Raw genomic sequence first — 21,090 nt, 5'->3', positions numbered from 1 at the left:
TTTTTTTTATTATTTGTATAGAAGCAATTATATGTATTATATACACAAGCTTAGCCCATGAGAGCCAAAGTCTGTTTACTACATGGCTTCGTGGGGAGGTAGGTCTCTTTAATGATGCACACCCAGGCGAGAGATAGCACGTGTCTCCTCCAACTGAGGCATCTCAACATACCCATGCGATTTCGCGCCCGCGATAGTCAAAAATGTCGACTTTGAGGGCACAAAAACACGTGATGTAATATGGTTTCCTTCATTACTATGCCACTGGACAGAAACCTAACCTCAAGCTCACTGTGTTTGGGCAACCTGATCTCACAGAATTCCGTGAAATGAACACGGACCTTTAACTCAAAAATCTGTGGTAGTTTCACGGAATCGCCGAAAATTCGAGAATTCCGTGATGTGTCCATGGAAGTGATGTAAGTCAATGACAGTCAGCATCCGTGGTCCACACACGGATTCCCAACACACATTTAATTATTTGTATTTGTAAAAGTAGACATGATTTTATGAATATTTATAGCCTACTTTTATATTATGGAGCAACTAACTCCACTCCTACCCTAAACCTACCCACTGTCAACAACATAAAACGCATAACGGGCAAATAAATGTACAGTCACAGTTATTTATTGACAAAAACGGACTAGAAACAGTACGTTTCAACTACATACGATATCTTCATGATGATCGCGCTCCACACACACACTCATTATGATACAGACGACTCTTGAGCATGACGCGATCGGTCACGAGACACACGAGAGCCAATGGCATTTTACAATCAGCTGACGTAATGACGCAATTGGTCACGAGACATACAACAGCCAATCCTGTCAAACCTGACCTGACGTTTCTTCCGGCGGCAATATTTGAAATGTATTAATATTTGGCGGATGGACTCGACGACGTTACTGAACGTTTTTGTGGATTTTCTTCACACAAATCAATTGTTTGGCCTCGGAACACTTGGAATATTTGTCGTTTCTGAATAAATTGTGCCTGTCGTACCTTAGTATCTGCCGGTTATATCCTGTTTTTTATAATACACAAATGTGTAGGTTGAGGGAAGGGATGGAGTTAAGTGTTCAAAACATGTCTGAATAAAAAGAAAAGAAAAGTAAATAAAATGATGCTGACTGAATCAGACTGACGAATGTAAGGTGTTGGAACAGGGAATCCGTGTGTGGACCACGGATGCTGACTGTCATTGACTTACATCACTTCTGTGAACCCATCACAGAATATTCGGCGATTCCGTGAAACTACCACAGCTTTTTGAGTTAAGGGCCCGTGTTCATTTCACGGAAATCTGTGAGATCAGGTTGGTTTGGGGATCTCTCATTCACAGTGCCAGTCAAACTGTACCCTGGCCACCGGGCGAACACCCACCTCGATAAATTCTGCGTCATTGGAAAATAAAACAACAGCACGTCATATCACACGTGTCATTAAATAGCCAAAAGGGAAAATTCATAAGTGAAAAAGTTAGGACACCCTCACTGTAGGAATAGGAATTAAGGAATTTAAAGGAATTACCCCCTTCCATACGAATTAATAGAGTAAGTAATGGTCAGGCACAATGCCAAGGAGGAATTAAACATCAGCAAATGATCTTAGAGAAGCGATTGTTGCTGCCATCAATCCGTGAAGGGTTACAATTACTATATCTGCATTCTGTGGCTTGAGAAAGGGGAGATGAGAGAAGGGCAGGGCAGTCACACTCTTTCTGTGAGATCTTCTCTCCAGGTTAGTGAGTTTTATTGCTTTATTGCAGGGCGTTGGATCTCAGCTTTTACCTTAGCAGTTAAACCCCATTCTTACACTTGTAACCCTTCACGGATTGATGGTAGCAACAATCGCTTCTAAACTCAAAGTTCGAATCAGTGTTCTAAACTGCAGATCATGGTAACACACACTTCAGATTGTTTTTGTTTTTTTGTGTGTGTGTTTTTTTTTTTTTTACTTATTAGAGGTGAAGAACGCCACACAGCGACTTTTCAGCATTGCACCAAGCAAACATTATAATCATCACAATCATAATCATTACAATGAGTAAAGTTTTAGACCCCATAGACTGGGCTTCTCGTCTTAACCGCATTATCACCTCGGGTGTGCAATATTCATTTAATAATTCAATGGCCCATCGTCAATTATTCCTTAGGTGATATTGAAGAACAGTTGTCATTAAACCAGCTATCAGCTTACATCTCTCACATGAACACATGGTTAGTGCCAAAGTTTGAAGAATAGGTTATAATTCAGCCTCAATTGTAAATCACTCTGATCCTCAGAGGAAACATATTGCACATGGTATTTCTGTTTAAACAGAATTTCGTTCATCTCGTGATACTTAAACAAGGTAGCCTAGAAATCTAGACGCACCCTAGCGGCAGCAAATCTAATCTGCCCGCGAGTGTCGTCTAGCAACTCTCAATACTCTTCTGAGCTGTAAACGCCAAACTCTGGTCAGGCCAATCACATCGTGTATAGAGTTGGTGGGGGGGACCATAATGACGACGGCCGAGTTGCGTTTGCGTGCTTCTAGTAAACACAGAAACTGGCGAACGGCGGTCTTTCGAATCAGCTTTGACCGCGACTCTGGAAGACTTGGAGTTAAGCTTTTCTCTGAGAAAAGAACAAAGAACGGCACTGAAGTCATTCTTAAGAAGGGAAGATGTGTTCGAGTTTTGCCGACCGGATACGGTGAATGTTTAATCTATCAACGAGCTCCGCTTCACCTCCGTTGCTCTGGTTGGTTGTAGCGCTATCCTATCGCGTGCAGAGGGAGTTAAAGACAACCGTTTATCCGCCCCTCAGATTGAGCTGTCAATGGTGAGTTTCCAGCCCATCTTGATGTGGCTCTGGATTGTCAGGCTATAAAGAAGGCCCACTGAGAGTAAATTGTGCTGTCAGGTGGTAAGCAGGTAACACATTGCACATTTAAGTGGTGACTCAAGATAAATATTTTAAATCAGATAAAAATGTATGGTTAACATTTACAGAAGAACATTCGACATATGCCAGGGCGAGAATGTTCCGCATAGCCAACGAGATATAGGCCTAGTATCTTTGCCTAAGCTTTGTTTTAGGGCTTTATTGACCATCATATCAGCAATGAATGGGCCATTACACCTTTATTTTTTATAAGCAAGGGAAAAAAAACCATAGGGCAGTTATAGAGACAATTAAAATAGTTTGCTTGAGGAGTTTCCCCAGATGTCAAAAATCTGGAATATTTGTGTGTTTATAACAGTTGGAATACTGAACAATGGCACATAGGCGAAAAACACACAGATAAGGGTCGTTTAATTCTGTTACCGTGGCAGTTTTACCCAAGAGAGTGCACATTTGTCATAATTTCACTCTAATAAAACACTTCTACATGTAAGATTCAACAAAGCAATCACACCAATGATATTATAAAAAGTCAATCCTAGTCTTGAACGTTTTGTATTCACCTATATCTACATTTAAACAATGCAATCAAAGCATATCGGCGTAGACACGCAACTGATGGAGGCATTCCAAATCCCTCCTAATGCTGTGTAATGAAGGTTCAGAATACACGTGTGGAAGACAGAAAAGAATGTGTCACGGATCCTTTATGTTTAAAAGGCAGTATGACACAAATGGGCTTCAGGGGCAGCCTGACAAAAAAGATTATAGAGTACGAATAGAAGCTAGACGTAAGCACATACGTGGCAGTCATGGTAGCTATAGGCACATACAATGTCATTTAATACTTAGAAAGACAATGCAAAAGGTTGTGTCCATGGATATAGTTACATATAGTATCATAATATACCATTTTTCCAGGTTTAGCATCTACAGATGCGTGACTACCATAACTGTTTCTTGTATAGTTAATACATATTACTCCAGTGTGAATAAATAAACTATTTACTTACTTAAGATTACAATAATGTTTCGTGTGAAATCTAAAAAATGATGCAACAACAATACCCTATGTTACAGAAACGCATAGCTTCACAGAATCATATTAAAGGACATATACATAAAACCCATTCAATACCCATTTTTAATACATGTTTTTACCTTCGGGTGTAATATGTTGTATTTATATTTATTTGTCTCTAATTGAGGACAATATGTTCTTGCCAGGCCATTGATAAGACACTTTTTCTTAATTGATATGTCTGGTTAAATACATACAGGTCATTTAAAAATAAATACATTTTCACATAAATAATTCTCCAGGCTTTTTTGAATCGGTTCTTTTACCAAAGATGTCATACTGAGGGAAAAGGTCATCATTACCAGCCTTTATGCAGAGAAATCTTGTTCATCAGCAGAAGCTCATTTATGGTTTTATTTTCATAATCTCCACCGTGACTGCCTCTGCTGAAGTGAATCAAGCTTCGGTCAAAATAGTGATGCCAGTGCCCGTCACTTTTAGCTCCAAACCCGAAAACACTGACCTGTGTGAGAGATTGGAAAATTGGGACATCAGGGTTTGCAAAGCACTTTATCTAAACAAAAGTTAAAAATGAAACGAGTTTGTGCAAGTGCAGTAATAAAGGGCTGATAAGAAAACAATCGCTAACCATGACATATCCGGCTCCATAAAACCATTCACATCCTTGCTGCAGTTATCTCACTGATGACAATGAAGAGCGAATAATTATGCTTTGGGACTGTGGTGTGGCAAGCAGCGGGGCGAGGGACCGCGAGAGCGGGCCGGTGATTAATGTCAACGAGTGCCAGCTGCGTGGCACACCGGTCTCGTCTCGCGGCCATGTGACGGGAGCATATAAGGAGGAGCAAGAGCTGCGGAAGACGAGAGAGGACCAGGCCTGGAATTTTATGTTATGTTTTGTTTATGTGTTTGTGGGCAGTCGTCCGTGAGGGGCTGCCCACGTTTTATTTTGTGTGTGTTTGCGGGCAGTCGTCCGTGAGGGGCTGTCCGCGGTTTTACTTTCGTTTTGTTTATTTTATTTTGAGTTAATAAATGTTTGTGAAACGTTCGCCGGTTCCCGCCTCCTTCCTTCCCATGAACGAACTTCTCTACAGGGACCATTTCAGGGTATGTCTACCTGGATTTGGCCTACCCAAATTGAAAAGCTGAATAGGCTGAATACACAATTTCGGTGTCGTTTTACAGGAAACCCTTTAAAGTAAGCCACTGCTAAAAGTGATAATGCAAGATTTATTCAAATAGATCTGAATGGAGGAATATTACCCTTTTTATGCAATTTCCATCAATCTATTAAGGTCAGAGCTCCTTCAGACATTTAAAATGTATTAAATGTCTGTGAAGACATTTTTAAAGTGTGTCAGATTGTGGCCAAAACTGGTACTGCAATCACTTTCTGACTGTTGGGGGTCGCACACCGGACGCGGAGCTCGGCGGCGCGCCACGTATTTAAAATTCGAGCACATTGTTTTCAATGAGTGTGCGCACACCGGTGGCGGCATTCGGCGCCTGTCCGCGGCGACTCAGGAAGTTGTTCTAAATCCTGCCGCGCCACAGAGCGCCATTTAAAGGCTTTATATTAAAAGTATATTATCGTTAAGGTATACTGATTTCAACCTTTGCTACAAGACACATTTGTTTTACATTCTGAGTTCAACAGCTTGAATAAAGTCTAAAAATATTTTGGGGAAATGTATAATAAACGTAGCCTTTTAAAATGTGCGCGTCCTGTGTGCGATACCTGAGACGCTGCGTGGCGCGCCGCCGAGCTCCGCGTCCGGTGTGCGACCCCCTTGTAGCGCGGTGTGTCCCCTCTCCCCCTCCCCCTGACTCGAGGTTGCCAGATAGTCTGCAGGATTCCAGCAGGAACGTTTCAGCTTCAGCTGTAGTAACTAAAGCAGATCTGGCAACCCGGATGCCCAAACACTACTGACTTTGTGATAGGTCGATAGGTGGAGGGCGGAGCTTCAGGCCAAAACACAACATGTCAACATCAACATCAGTTGAGGGCTGAACAACAACTTTTAAATGACAATATCCTGGCCGGTCTACTGTTGTCAGTGATATGAGTATTTGGAATTAACATGATTTCTCAATGTCTAGTGACATATCAGGGCCATTTTATGATTAATGCACTTTATGGCGTATTATTTGCACCATTCCACGACGATTTCACACTTGTACTATTGATACGCATTACCATAAGATTGTGTTGATATCATCATAGGATTATCTAGCAATATTGATTAATCGCAGAATTGCTGTATTGTGACATTATCAGTATCGTGAGCCATGTATCGTGTATCATATCGCATCGTGGGGTACCTTGTGATTCCCACCCCTACAAATAACTGCAGCCTCCCGCCTCTAAATGAAATGTAAAAGCAAAACGACATTGGTCCTTTTATGTGTCAATCAGATGGTGCGCTATTCCAATAGACAAACGTTGGAGGAATACAAATAATAGATAAAACTCTTACCTGATCACAGATGTGCAGGGCGAATATCAATGTAATGAAGCCAGTAGAAGGATATTTGCCATGTTTCTGCAGCCAGCTCTCATAGATGTATTTTATGAATGCAGGATGGATGATCATCACCTTAAAGAACAAGCGAAATAATAATTAGTGAAGGTTACTTTGGAAATGCTGTAATAAGTAATGTGACCATTTCAATTACTTTATTCAAGTAATGTAACGGATTACATTGGATTACTTTTTTCAATTTCTAACAAATGTTTCTATTGCTCAAAAGGTTCTTTCTAGTGAAATGTGGTTCTTTAGATTTTAAAAAGGTTTTTCACACTACAAGCCCATTGGGACCAAGGACGATAACTATAAACCAACCTGATCTCACAGATTTCCCTGAAATGAACACGGACCCTTAACTCAAAAATCCGTGGTAGTTTCACGGAATCGGTGAAAATTCCGTGATGGGTTCACAGAAGTGATGTAAGTCAATGACAGTCAGCATCCGTGGTCCACACACGGATTCCCTGTTCCAACACCTTATATTCCTCAGTCTGATTCAGTCAGCATAATTTTATTTACTTTTCTTTTCTTTTTATTCTGACACGTTTTGAACAGGTAACTCCATCCCTTCCCTCAACCTACACATTTGTGTATTATAAAAAACAGGATATAACCGGCAGATACTAAGGTACGACAGGTACAATTTATTCAGAAACGACAAATATTCCAATTTTTCCGAGGCCAAACGAATGATTTGTGTGAAGAAAATCCACAAAAACGTTCAGTAACGTTGTCGAGTCCATCCGCCAAATATTAATACATTTCAAATATTGCCGCCAGAAGAAACGTCAGGTCAGGTTTGACAGGATTGGCTGTCGTGTGTCACGTGACCAATTGCGTCATTACGTCAGCTGATTGTAAAATGCCATTGGCTCTCGTGTGTCTCGTGACCGATCGCGTCATGCTCAAGAGTCGTCTGTATCATAACGAGTGTGTGTGTGGAGCGCGATCATCATTTCAACGATTAAAACATTAAGATCAACTACATGAAGATATCGTATGACTTCAGAAGACTTGGAATGCAACATGAGTTAATACTTCTATACTGTTTCTGGTCCGTTTTTGTCAATAAATAACTGTGACTGTACATTTATTTGCCTGTTATGTGTTTTATGTTGTTGACAGTGGGTAGGTTTAGGGTAGGAGTGGAGTTAGTTGCTCCGAAATATAAAAGTAGGCTATAAATATTCATAAAATCATGTCTACTTTTACAAATACAAATAATTAAATGTGTGTTGGGAATCCGTGTGTGGACCACGGATGCTGACTGTCATTGACTTACATAGGCATCACTTCTGTGGACACATCACAGAATTTTCGGCGATTCCATGAAACTACCACAGATTTTTGTTGAGTTAAGTGTTGTTCTGTGAAACCAGGTTGGTATAAACGATAAAGATCTTATTGTTCTAAATAGAAAAGAATAGCAGAGCACACCACAGCTAGCAATAACTGCACAAAGAAACAATATCGCTGGAATCACATTCAGAACACTTTTTTCTAGCTGATGAACCATAAAACCATTTGACAGCCTGCTTTAAAGAGTCAAGCATTTAAAGCTGCAGAAGACAGAACGGCAGTGCAAAATTGTCCATTGGTGTGGATGCTAATATAGTTATCTTAATAGGTGTTAACGGGCCTTAAAGGAACTGTAAGAAATGTATTTCAATTAATCATAAAATGGCCCTGATATGTCACTGGACATTAAGAAATCATGTTATTTTCAAATACTTCTAACACTGATAACAGTAGACTGGCCAGGATATTGTCATTTAAAAGTTATTGTTCAACCCTCAACTGATGTTGACATGTTGTGTTTTGGCCTGAAGCTCTGCCCTCCACCTATCAACCAATCACAAAGTCAGTAGTGTTTGGGCATCTGGGTTGCCAGATCTGCTCTAGTTTCCACAGCTGCAGCTACAAACGCTCCTGCTGATCCTGCAGACTATCTGGCAACCTCGAGTCAGGGGAGGGGAAGAGAGATACACCTGCAGTACCAGTTTTGGCCACAATCTTACATACACTTCTTTTAAAGGTGCACTATGGAAATTTCCGTCCACTGGAGGGCGCCTATTCAAAACAAATGCGTAGTTTAATGACGCAAAGTGGGAGCGCAGTATCTTGGGAGATGTGGTCTTCTCATCACAGCTGGTGGAAAATAGGACTCGGGCAGAAATCACGTTCATGCATAACGTTACTGTAGTGTGAAGCAGAGCAGGACCGAGTGTTGTGGAGCTGAGCACAGCTGCTGGAGCGATTGTTAAACAAATACCCGCCTCGCGAATACCGGGACTTTTTTTATGACGGGACGGGACACAATCGCCGGGCGCCTGCACAGATCCGCTCTTCCGGTTATGATTTTGAGGTAATGCTGCTCTGTTTATCATATTAGATACATTTAAGTGTGTTTAAAACGATGTTATGACTTTACTCCGTGCGTTCACTTGTTCACACTGCTAAGAGTAAAGCGCTCCTGCCAAATAAAAGCCGAAACCGAGGGTAACGCAGATCTGACGCAATTGACAGGCGACTCCCTCAAACGCAATGCTGAAACGTCCCAGTCCTTAGTTAAAATAGCAATTTTCTCACAATTTACAAATAGTTGGAAACATCTGGGATATTGTAGGTACTCAACTGAACAAAATATATAACACCGGCCTAGTGGTTTTTGGATATTTTACTGCAAAAATACTACATAGTGCACCCTAAAGAAAAAAAAAACTAAAATGGTTCTTCTGTAGCATCGCTGCAAAACCCCTTTTTTGGAACATTTATTCTTAAAGTGTGAGGTGATTCTGACTTAATCATATTTTAATGACATTTGTTCAGAAAAAAGAAACCGTCTAAGTCAAAAGTTCTCTACTGATTGATAGATATGATTCTCACCTTTTCTCTGTCTGCATTTACTGTAGATCTCACGTTAATATAAGTGCTGAGGAACACAATGATTCATTACATTAAAGATAACTGCCAGAAAATGTGAAAGATGCTTGTCTGAAGCTTTTTAATAATTCTGTGAGCGTGTATTGAGGAAATAATGTACTGTGAGATGTGTCTAGTGGTGAAGACACTGATGAGCCAGCGCAGGTCTTTAATCTTAAAGGGCAGAAGCACCAGATGGGTGGAGTTCTCCAAATCTACAGCGCTCTCGGGATACAGAATCCGGTGAGTGGTCTTAGATCCCACATCCTTTTCAAAACCTTTTATCGGAGCCTTATTTATCCTGAAGTGGGAGAATGAAGATGCGTTTTCAACAGTCATTTTTAGTAGTATGCATTGTCAAGACTCAAGACTTTAAACTAGAAAATAACACACCTTATGACAAAGTCATGGCTGTCTATTAGTTGACCATAGTTGGATCTCAGGAGGTTCCCAGAGTTTCCCACCACCGCACAGGTTCTGCAGCGATCTGGACCAGCGTCTGAGTAGTGTTCTTCATCGGGGAAGAGAGAAAACAATGTGTCCACCACCTCTGTGTAGTTGGCTTCAGATGATTCATACTGTAGACCCTATACAAATGTTAAGACATTTTCACACATGTTCCTTGAGGTTCAATTAAAGTGTTTTGCACAACAACAACAAAAAAATATGCAGTGAGCTATGAAGCTTGCAGGATGTTTTAATGATACAAAGACCTCTTATATTTTAACAGATCCAAGTCATTGTTAAGAAAAGTTTATTTCTCATGTCAAAACCCCTTTAAAATAAAACAAAGACAATGATAACATAAGTCGCATTAAATTTGCACATTTTTTATTTCCTTTTACCTTTAAAGACAAATAGACATATCTTTGAGTTATATTTTATAAAGAATAATAAATGCACTTTTTTTAGAAAGGTGACAAATGAAGTGTTCATTTTATCTACTTTAATATTTTATTGATTAAAAGATCTATTGTGTCATAGTGTTGAACAACACACATTCACACACACACACACACACACACACACACACACACACACACACACACACAGGGATATTAGATAGGCATAATGGTTTTTATTCCGTACAAACCATATTTTCTATCCGCCTAAACTGCCCCTGCCCCTAAACCTACCCATCACAGGAAACATTCTGCATTTTTACTTTCTCCAAAAAAACTCATCCTTTATGATTTATAAGCATTTTAAAAAATGGGGACATGGCCAATGTCCTCATATTTCACCCTCTCCTTGTAACCATGTCACATTTGTGTCCTCATATTTCATGAAAACATGCCCACACGCACAATAACAGACAATTGTTGGTCTGTGCTGCCACCCTGTGTTAAACACTCAGAACTTCCGCTTCTGGGAAATCCTTGCACTGGTATCCATGAACTGATGAAAGAGTTGAGATATTTTATTAAGAACATCTCTTCCAATAGGTTAAAGTATAGGTTGCCGTTTGGGTTTCCTCAGGCCACTACGCAGCGCTGGGTAGTTTAGTCACACATTTGTAGTCTGTTACTGATTCCAGATTTCATGGCAAAAATTGAACTTGGTAATGTAATCTTATCACATTGATTTGAATAGGATAATATTGTAGCATATTGATATGAAAATACAAAAAGATTTATATATTCCATTAATCATCATCAACTGCATTAAATATTACATTATGCAGGTTTTTGTGATTTTAATGAACAGCTATTAAGTAATTAAATCATAAATAATAATAATAATAATTATTATTATTATTATTATTATTATTATTATTATTATTATTATAAATACAACCAATACATTTTAAGTTAAAAGCAACTAAATAAAGCATTTACTAAAAATATATATAAAAATTAAAATAACTAAAAAATCCATTAAAATAAAATTATGTGACCATGAACCGATTACAGAGAACATTGAACTTTTTTATTATAATTGGCTTAGTTTTATTATTGTAAGTAAATACATTAGGGCAAAGTGGTTCAGTTGACAATGTTTGCACGTAAATATGAATATGAAATGTAATGTTTTTTCAAGACAAAAGCCTTGCAGAGACTCGCTTAGTGATAATTTAAATAATAACGAATGTGTCTTTAAATCAGTGATGAAATGCTGTGCGGTCTCAGATTTCAGTGATTTTAGGCTCGTGAGAATAAATGATTTATGAATAATGAATTTTTTTGTGTATAGGGCACTTTTTATTATTTGTTGAAAATTGATGATGGAACAAATGTAAGATGCAAGAGTTTATTATTAATACAAATATGATACAGAGATGGATCTGAACCTCTTGCACAAGCTTTTAAAATTCATTTAACGCTATTTAAATGATTCAAATGCCAGTCCCGAGACTTTACTGTTGACTGGTGTCATGACTCTGTCTCAAGTTTTGGGACACCTGCTTTTACGTGCACATGAACTTTAATGCCATCCCATTCTTAATCTGTTGAATATGGAGTTCTGGGCGGCTTTCCACAAGGTTTAGGAGTGTGTTTATGGGATTTTGTGATCATAGAAGCGCATTTGTGAGGTCAGGCACTGATGTTGGACGAGAAGGTCTGGCTCCAAGTCTCTACTCTAATTCATCCCAAAGGCATTGTAATCGGGTTGAGGTCAGGACTCTGTGGAGGCCAGTCAAGGTCCAAACTCCTCATCCATGTCTTTATGGACCTTGGTTTGTGCACTGTTGCAGTCATGTTGGAACAGGAAGGGGCAATCCCCAAACTGTCCCCACAAAGTTGGGAGCAAAAAAATGTCAAAAATGTCTTGGTATACTGAAGCATTAAGAGTTCCTTTCACTGGAACTAAGGAACCAAGCCCAATCCCTGAAAAACAACCCCACACCATAACCCCTTCTCCACCTAACTTTACACTTGGCACAATGCAGTCAGGCAAGTACGGTTCTCCTGGCAACCGCCAAACCCAGACTCTTCCATCAGATTTCTTAGACAGAGAAGCGTGATTCGTCACTCCAGAAACTTTACGGAAACTTATTCCATGAAGCTTTCTACGCACTGTTCTTGCGCTAATCTGAAAGCCACACGAATATATATCATCACTAACAGTTGCGTGTGGAATATTTAGTAGTGAGGAAATTTCACTAATGGACTAAACGCACAGAAGGCAACAGTACAATGCTTGAATTCTCAAGCTCTTGAGAGCGACCCATTCTTTCACAAATGTTTGTAGAAGTGTCTGCATGGCTAGGTGTTCGATTTTATACACCTGTGGTCATAGAACACCTGAATATTTTTTCTCATTATAAATTACTTTTTAAACATTTCCTTATCAATAGTCTAAAACTACATTTACATTTAATCATTTAGACTAGACTGCATTGTATTATGGATTGTGTTGATGTATATATACACCTCTTATCTTTGATTAAATTGATTATCTGAACGTAGTTCTCCAGAAATGTGTTAATAAAACAAACATTTTAAACATTTCATATTAACCATGATCAAACCAACCCCAGCCCCTTTATTTTGGGACCTCCAGAAAGAAGTCACGTGTCACGTACCGTCCACCATCTGTAGACGTCTGTCTGTAACTCACTGTTTCTCCTGTTCAGCAGAGGTGGGACTGTGGGGTTGAACCGCATGAAGAACCAGCCAGCATCTTTCAGATCCGTGACACATTTATCACAAGCGCAGAGACCTCCTTTGGTGGAGTCATCAGATGTCTTGAGAAAAGTATACATCACCACGTTTTGGAAATACATTAAAAGAACGAAGACGCTAAAAGTGAAGAGCGCTGTGATGTACGAATATCTCCGTGTAGTGAAGAGAAGCATATTTTCAGCTGGTAGAAGAGGGTTTAAAATCAGCTGAGAAGAGAAAAATACATAAGTGTGCAATTTATTATTAGGCATACATTCTTAAAGATTACATAAACTAGGAAACAATATAGGCTACTCATTCAAACTGTCAGTCCACATCCAATTTTTATGCTATTTTATCAGATTGGAATTTCATGTGATGTTTGTCTGTCCACACTGTGTATTGTACTGTAACTGTTCAGATCCAATGTGTGTCCATGCTAGCCTAGAAATCTAAATGCTCCCTAACAGAACCAATTTAATTTGCAGCCAGGGTCGTCTAGCAACTCTCCGTTGCCTTACAAGCTTGATAAACCAAACTCTGATCAGGCCAATCACATCGGGTATAGAGTCGGTGGGTGGGGCATAACATAAAGACGGCAGTTTGTGACTTGAAAACAAATAAGCTGGCGCGCGGCGGTCTTTCGAATCAGCTTTGACTCTGGCAACTCTGGAAGACTTGGAGTTAAGCTTTTCTCTGAGAAAAGAAAAAAGAACGGCACTGAAGTCATTCTTAAAAAGGGAAGATGTGTTCAGAGTTTTGCCGACCGGATACGGCGAAAGTTTAATCTGTCAGCTAGCTCCGCTTGACATTGCTCTGGTTGGTTGTAGCGCTATCCTATCGCGTGCAGAGGGAGTTTGAAAGACAACCGTTTATCCGCCCCTCGGATTGAGCTGTCTATGGTGAGTTTCCAGACCAAACATCTTGATGTGGGTCTGGCTTGTCAGGCAAAGTTTTTACTCCACTACATTCCTATCAAGGTCCTTAAACCAAAAGTCGTTTTTTGTAGCTTTGCAAGTCAGTGGATGATTTTTCTCTTCTTTAAAAGGTGTTTGGGTTTTGGCAGAAAGCATATCAGGAATCACTCTTGTAGGGTCACGTGACGTTCAATGATTTCCCAGCATTTTTTGAATACTGATTTATAGTTTATATTAAAATGGAAGACAACAGGTGTCAAAATGTTCATTTTGTCGAGTATTCAAAGAAACAAAGTTGATTATGTCTTAAGTGAATGTAAACAGTTGGGAGAATATCAGATGTGTATCAGTGTATAGAATCTGTGCATTCGGCCTTAAATTGACAGCAGCTTTGTAAAGAGCATTGTAACTATACAAGTATTAAAATTAGTCGTATGCTAGTTTGTCAGATGGAGCATCACTGACTGGCTTAAAGGGTTACTTCAGCGATTAGCAAATGGCCTTGTATCAGTAGAAACCCTGGAGTATATTCAAATGATTGTGCTTTCCCCCCTCATATCCCCCTGAGATAAGTGATTATTGCATTTTATTTCTGGAAAAAATCCTCCTATGATGCAAATTGACGATATTTGCATCATAGGAGGAATGTTTGGCCAAAGGCTAAAGACTACAGCCAGCAGAGGGAGCCATTTCCGCATGTTTTGAACACGCACATGGGGGATGGAGATCACACTCGCAGCTCAGCTCAGCTACAGGCACTCATTTAAACAGAGCTATGGTGAGCAATGTAAGTCTTTTAACTTCTCAAATTAATTTCTATGAAAGTTAAGCTTGCAAAGGCATGAACTGAAATTCGCCAGACTGAACTCGCGTTGTGAATGTATGCCGCGAGTGTAGTCGCGATTACTTCAGCGCATCAGCTCAGCGAGAGCTCATCAGCTCATTTATCTGACTCCTGCAGTCAGTGCTCAGTGCTGTGATACTCACACAGTGACTCACTCATTATATTGAACAGACACGTTCAGTTTTTAATTGTAGTGTCTTCTCCAACTCAGTCACAGTAATCTAGTAGTGGTGGCTTTGGGAATGACCTCACAGGGCAGCAAAGCATTCTGGGAATTGTAGTCTTTCATCCCCATGAGACAAAAATACATTTTCTGTCTTTTCTCAGTCTAGAAGGCACCAAATTCAAAAATAATTTCACATTTCTACTGCATTGATGACCCAGTTTAAATACAGATTCATCTTCCCAGCGCTGAAGTACCCCTTTAAACTATGATGGCATAGTTTGCATTTATACAAAAATAATAAAATAATGCGTTGACATAAAAAAGGAAATTTACATTTGATACATAAGTACTTTTGAAAACAAATAGGCCTACTTCTGTACTTTTACTTAAGTAAAAATTTGTTTTTACAACTTTCACTTGTAACAGAGTAATAGGTAACGCTTTAGATTACGGCCCGGAAAGTACTGCATAATTAAAGTGAATTTACAGCATAACTTTCTGTAATTATAGTGTAACTATAAAGTAAGTATATGGGAACAATATGTAATATTGGGGGAATAAAGGGGTAACTATCAGGAAAATTTATAAATTATTTATACTGTAAGTATTTTTTAATTAAGGGGTAATTATACTGTAAGTATTTTTTAATTAAGGGGTAATTATACTGTAAGTATTCTTTAATTAAGGGGTAATTATACTGTAAGTATTTTTTAATTAAGGGGTAATAATACTGTAAGTATTCTTTAATTAAGGGGTAATTATACTGTAAGTATTCTTTAATTAAGGGGTAATAATACTGTAAGTATTCTTTAATTAAGGGGTAATTATACTGTAAGTATTCTTTAATTAAGGGGTAATAATACTGTAAGTATTTTTTTATTAAGGGGTAATTATACTGTAAGTATTTTTTAATTAAGGGGTAATTATACTGTAAGTATTTTTTAATTAATGGGTAATTATACTGTAAGTATTCTTTAATTAAGGGGTAATAATACTGTAAGTATTTTTTAATTAAGGGGTAATAATACTGTAAGTATTTTTTAATTAAGGGGTAATTATACTGTAAGTATTTTTTAATTAAGGGGTAATTATACTGTAAGTATTTTTTAATTAAGGGGTAATAATACTGTAAGTATTCTTTAATTAAGGGGTAATTATACTGTAAGTATTTTTTAATTAAGGGGTAATTATACTGTAAGTATTTTTTAATTAAGGGGTAATAATACTGTAAGTATTCTTTAATTAAGGGGTAATTATACTGTAAGTATTTTTTAATTAAGGGGTAATTATCCGTGTAATTACGGGGTACGTATGAATGTGCGGGCTGTAAATTAAAGTGGCTCTTGTTCTCTTGCTTGGCTTCATCCTCCTCTTGTTCCTCTTCTTTTTCTTCCTTGCCACAGATTAATTTTAAGAAGGATCCCACATGTCTAGCTAGTATTCTGTAACTGTTACACTGAAAATACAGTGCTCGCAGAAATATCCTCACCGTTTACTCGTCTTTTACCCTCATGCAATCCGAGATGTAACAGCCAACGACTTTATTTCCTCAGATGAACATAGATAAATAAATAATCTCTGCAAATTAAAAGTCATTTGGGTTTCTAAGAGTTAAGGCATCAAACAGCACATACAGCAATAACTACAGTAATCCATACGATCCCAATGGATAAGTGTTTGTAAGAAAAATAACAATATATCGCATCCGACCAGCAGTTATCTGCGTGTGCATGCGAGGGTTGATTTCACGCTTGACGTAACTTGAAGGGTCAAGCGTGACGTGCGCGTGCCGAAAAACTCTGGTCATGTGGATGTCTGATGCTGTCGTTTTTTTATGCTCACAACAGTATACAAACAATAACATAATATATAACATAATAATAAAATAGCAATTAGAAACAAACAAGAATAAAATACAAGATATGTTCATTCTCGCATGTGTTTCAGATGAAACGTGCATGAGAACGTCATGAAAGCTTGAAGCGTCTCATGCACGCGCTGGTAACAGGCAAGCTTTCATGACGTTCTCATGCACGTTTCATCTGAAACACACGTGAGAACCATAGACTGTATTATAGACTATACACATACGTTTGTATGACTGTCCCTAAAACTAAGTCTAAACCCTCAAACAGCCCATTAAGGGGTCACAGAAAGTGAAAACCAGCCAAATAGTCCTCATATTACTCACTTTGACATTACTCAACTCAGACTGGTCCTCACAAAGATAACTATACAAGTACACACACACACACTAGCCTGACAAGCCAGACCCACATCAAGATGTTTGGTCTGGAAACTCACCATAGACAGCTCAATCTGAGGGGCGGATAAACGGTTGTCTTTCAAACTCCCTCTGCATGCGATAGGATAGCGCTACAACCAACCAGAGCAACGAAGGTGAAACAGAGCTAGTTGATAAATTAAACATTCGCCGTATCCGGTCGGCAAAACTCCGAACACATCTTCCCTTTATAAGAATGACTTCAGTGCCGATCTTTGTTCTTTTCTCAGAGAAAAGCTTAACTCCAAGTCTTCCAGAGTCGTGGTCAAAGCTGATTCGAATGACCGCCGTTCACCAGTTTCTGTGTTTACTAGAAGCACACAAACGCAACTCCGTCACTATGTTAAGCCCTGCCCACCGACTCTATACACGATGTGATTGGCCCGACCAGAGTTTGGTGTTTACAGCTCAGAAGTGAATTGAGAGTTGCTAGACGACAATCGGCAGATTAGACACACACACACACATAATACACACATAATATATAATTGTAGTATTCTTACGTTTTGCCACAAACCAATCACATGCCAGCGGCTATGCATGCTGTGTTCTTATTGGTTCTAATTGCATTTTATGTAAAGTAGCCACAGAGAGTAGTTGTGTGTTTGCTGCCAGAGAGTTAACGCATGTCATGGACGTGAAACAAGTTTAATAAAACCTCATTATAAACGTACATTCTGCGTGCATCCAGAGACTCCTTGTACACTTCATCAGTCATAAACACAACAATAATATATTTTATATTGTAAACTATACTGTACTTTTAAACTATATTCTATACCCATCACACAAAAATGTGATTTTTTATTTTAACATAAAAATATTTTAATATTTTCAAAAAAACGAATTCTGTGTGATTTATAAGTTTGTTTCCTCACAGGGACCTCAATTTAGTTCCCCACGGTGACACAAGTCCCAATGAGTCAGTGTGCATTCAGGTTGAACACACACACACACAGACAGAGAGAGAGAGAGAGAGAGAGAGAGAGAGAGAGAGAGAGAGAGAGAGAGAGAGAGAGAGAGAGAGAGAGAGAGAGAGAGAGAGAGAGAGAGAGAGAGAGAGAGAGAGAGAGAGAGAGAGAGAGAGAGAGAGAGAGAGAGAGAGAGAGAGAGAGAGAGAGAGAGAGAGAGAGAGAGAGAGAGAGAGAGAGAGAGAGAGAGAGAGAGAGAGATAATTGTATTACATGGGAAAACTGCATTATAACTGAAGAGTCATTTTGCCGTGTGTATCAAAGGGAAGCAGCTAATACTATCTAATTCTAATACTAACTAATACTAGCTAATTAAAAAATAAATAATGTTAACCTACCTGATATCTGAAGAAAAAAATGTATCTGGAACAATAGCAGCAAACCTGAAGAATGGGTGTCAGATCTGTGAAACTAGTGTTAGGTGATCAGGTTAAATATTAGAGATGACTAAGGAGGAGGGTTTTCTTTTCTACACACCTCCTGATCATTACAGCACTGTTTGCATTCCCATAGCTCTGATATTTCACATCCAGAGTCAAATGCAGTCACTGTTCCCACCGAAGAATTTGAGTGGAAGCATTCTGGGAATTGTAGTCTTTCATCTCCATGAGACAAAAATACATTTTCTGTCTTTTCTCAGTCTAGAAGGAACCAAATTCAAAAATTATTTCACATTTCTACTACATTAATGACCCAGTTTAAATACAGATTCATCTTCCCAGCGTTGAAGTACCCCTTTAAAGAATGTTTTTAGCCTATTAAGAGTTTACTGCCGAGTGCTTGAAATTTATAAGAGAAAAAAAAAACTATCCAGTTTGTCCATTATCCTATAAACAGAGGCAAAACAGCCCAATGAAACATGTATGCCATCTGAAGTGTGAATGTAAAAGAACATTTGGATGTTTCATGTGAAATCAAAATCAGTTTCAACAATGGAAAAAAGTAAAAAATCTAATTTAACGATACTTTACAGAAATGCATAACTTCACAGAATCGTAAAAAGGACATACACATAAGTGTTTGGTGAATCTACATTACTCGATATTAATACATGTTTTCAACTTCTGGTGCTTCAGGTTATATTTTTATCTCTTTTGAACATTTTAATTAATTTTCTGTGTAAAGTGCGTGGAATTACTGTGTATGAAATGTGCTGTATTAATAAGCATGCCTTGCCTGGTTATGTACAGGTAATAATAAATAAATATTCACATAAATAATTCTGTTTTGAAAATGCAGGCTTTTTTGAATCGGTTCTTTTACCAAAGATGTCATACTGAAGAAAAAGGTCATCATTACCAGCCTTTATGCAGAGAAATCTTGTTCATCAGCAGAAGCTCATTTATGGTTTTATTTTCATAATCTCCACCGTGACTGCCTCTGCTGAAGTGAATCAAGCTTCGGTCAAAATAGTGATGCCAGTGCCCGTCACTTTTAGCTCCAAACCCGAAAACACTGATCTGTGTGAGAGATTGGAAAATTGGGACATCAGGGTTTGCAAAGCACATTGTTTGCAAAGTTCAGTGTTTGCAAAGTACAAGTATACTTTATCAAAAACCAATATGTGTGCTTGTGCAGTGGCTAAAACAGGGCTGATAAGTAAACAGTATCACCAACCAGAACATGTCTGGCTCCACAGAAATACAGTTCCCACTGATAACAATCAGGACAAGTTCGATGGAACTTAGTTTTTATCTGCATATTTACTTACAAATTAAACATTCCTTTTAACCACAAACGATAACAGAATCATCTCAGATAACACGTCTACTGTACAACAAGCACACGATTTTCATTGACCATCTGTTGGATTTTCTGAATATTTATTTGCACTATTATTCAAAAGTCTGGATTGAGTAAGATATGAATACTTTTATTTAGCGAGGATGCATTAAATTGATCAAGTGAAAGTTAAGACATTTATAATATCTTTTCAAATAAATCTTTTCTTATTTTTATTTATATGTAACGTGCCATGATGGGTTTTATATTAGCCCGCATCTGTAAAACCTAAACCTAAAACTCTTACCTGATCACAGATGTGCAGGGCGAATATCAATGTAATGAAAAATTACATTTTAAAGTGAACTATCCCTTTAAAGGTAAAATAGTTCACTCTGCAATCCTCTGTCTATAATAACAGAATTGACTAATTTGCGTCCGTGAGGTAATATAATTAATGAATTACTTTCGCGAGCATTATCCTCTGAGCGACTCCGTGTCCCATGGAGGAACGAATATTGAAGATAAGAGTTTCTAAGAGAAATCAATTATCTAAATTGAATCACAACTAAAATTATGATCAGCTGTTAAGTTACAAACGTAACAGATTGAACGAAGTCACATAGAATTGGAGTCAGATCAAAATTATTAATGGAGTCAGATTTAAAATTAGATATGAATAAATTAAGTGCTTTCAACAGAAATGCTGAAAAGTCTTACAGACAGAAGTCCTTCGACCAGGCCGTTAGATTCCGTCCTCGGGCTAAAGGATGGACCTCATAAAGTGCTGACCCGGACCTCCGTGATCTCCAGGATGCGATGCGAGTGTCTTTTCAGCAAATATTGGGATTGCAACAAGTAGCCTAAGAGGCTTGATTTTCTTCAGCTGTTATGGTAATTTCACTCTTATTTGCCTTTTAGAAATATTTGGAGTAGGCCTATACTGAATATTGTATAAATTTGATCAGGGCTTGAGAATTAGACAACCAAGTTACTTATCAGGGACCTTAAAGCACCAGCGTAGAGTAGAAATGATATCCCTTGCTTTAAATTTCTCCTTGCGTGGCTACACATGAAGAGAGAACTTTTAAACTGGAATAACATCATCCAAATTTTATTGTTGATACTCAAAAGTGGCCTGTAAATGAAAATCTAATTTCTGAGGAAATATGTCCAGTTACATTTGTTTAT

At 38.3% G+C, this 21,090-nt stretch overlaps 1 protein-coding gene across 3 annotated transcripts; it reads right to left on the bottom strand.

Moving 5' to 3' along the window:
- Window positions 1-3,292: 3,292 nt before the first annotated feature.
- Window positions 3,293-20,647, bottom strand: LOC137047787 (CMP-N-acetylneuraminate-beta-galactosamide-alpha-2,3-sialyltransferase 1-like). 3 transcript variants are annotated; one of them, XM_067425665.1, is made up of 8 exons: window positions 20,620-20,647; window positions 19,477-19,637; window positions 12,917-13,222; window positions 9,784-9,977; window positions 9,512-9,691; window positions 9,355-9,400; window positions 6,418-6,537; window positions 3,293-4,442 (listed from the first exon to the last, which is right to left on the bottom strand). In XM_067425665.1, exons 3-8 carry the CDS (start codon window positions 13,187-13,189, stop codon window positions 4,278-4,280), a joined length of 978 nt encoding a protein of 325 aa, XP_067281766.1. In that variant the 5' UTR covers window positions 13,190-13,222; window positions 19,477-19,637; window positions 20,620-20,647; the 3' UTR covers window positions 3,293-4,277. The 3 variants fall into 3 exon arrangements, with proteins under 3 accessions (XP_067281766.1, XP_067281765.1, XP_067281764.1); XM_067425664.1 differs by lacking the exons at window positions 19,477-19,637; window positions 20,620-20,647 and adding an exon at window positions 18,516-18,618; XM_067425663.1 differs by lacking the exons at window positions 19,477-19,637; window positions 20,620-20,647 and having other exon boundaries at window positions 12,917-13,343.
- Between the last annotated feature and the right edge of the window lie 443 nt (window positions 20,648-21,090).

The sequence above is a fragment of the Pseudorasbora parva genome, chromosome 19 (genome assembly GCF_024679245.1).
Source record: "Pseudorasbora parva isolate DD20220531a chromosome 19, ASM2467924v1, whole genome shotgun sequence".
Classification (NCBI taxonomy): domain Eukaryota; kingdom Metazoa; phylum Chordata; class Actinopteri; order Cypriniformes; family Gobionidae; genus Pseudorasbora; species Pseudorasbora parva.
The sequence above is the reverse complement of the archived record's forward strand: the minus strand, read 5'-3'. Positions and strand labels throughout refer to the sequence as shown.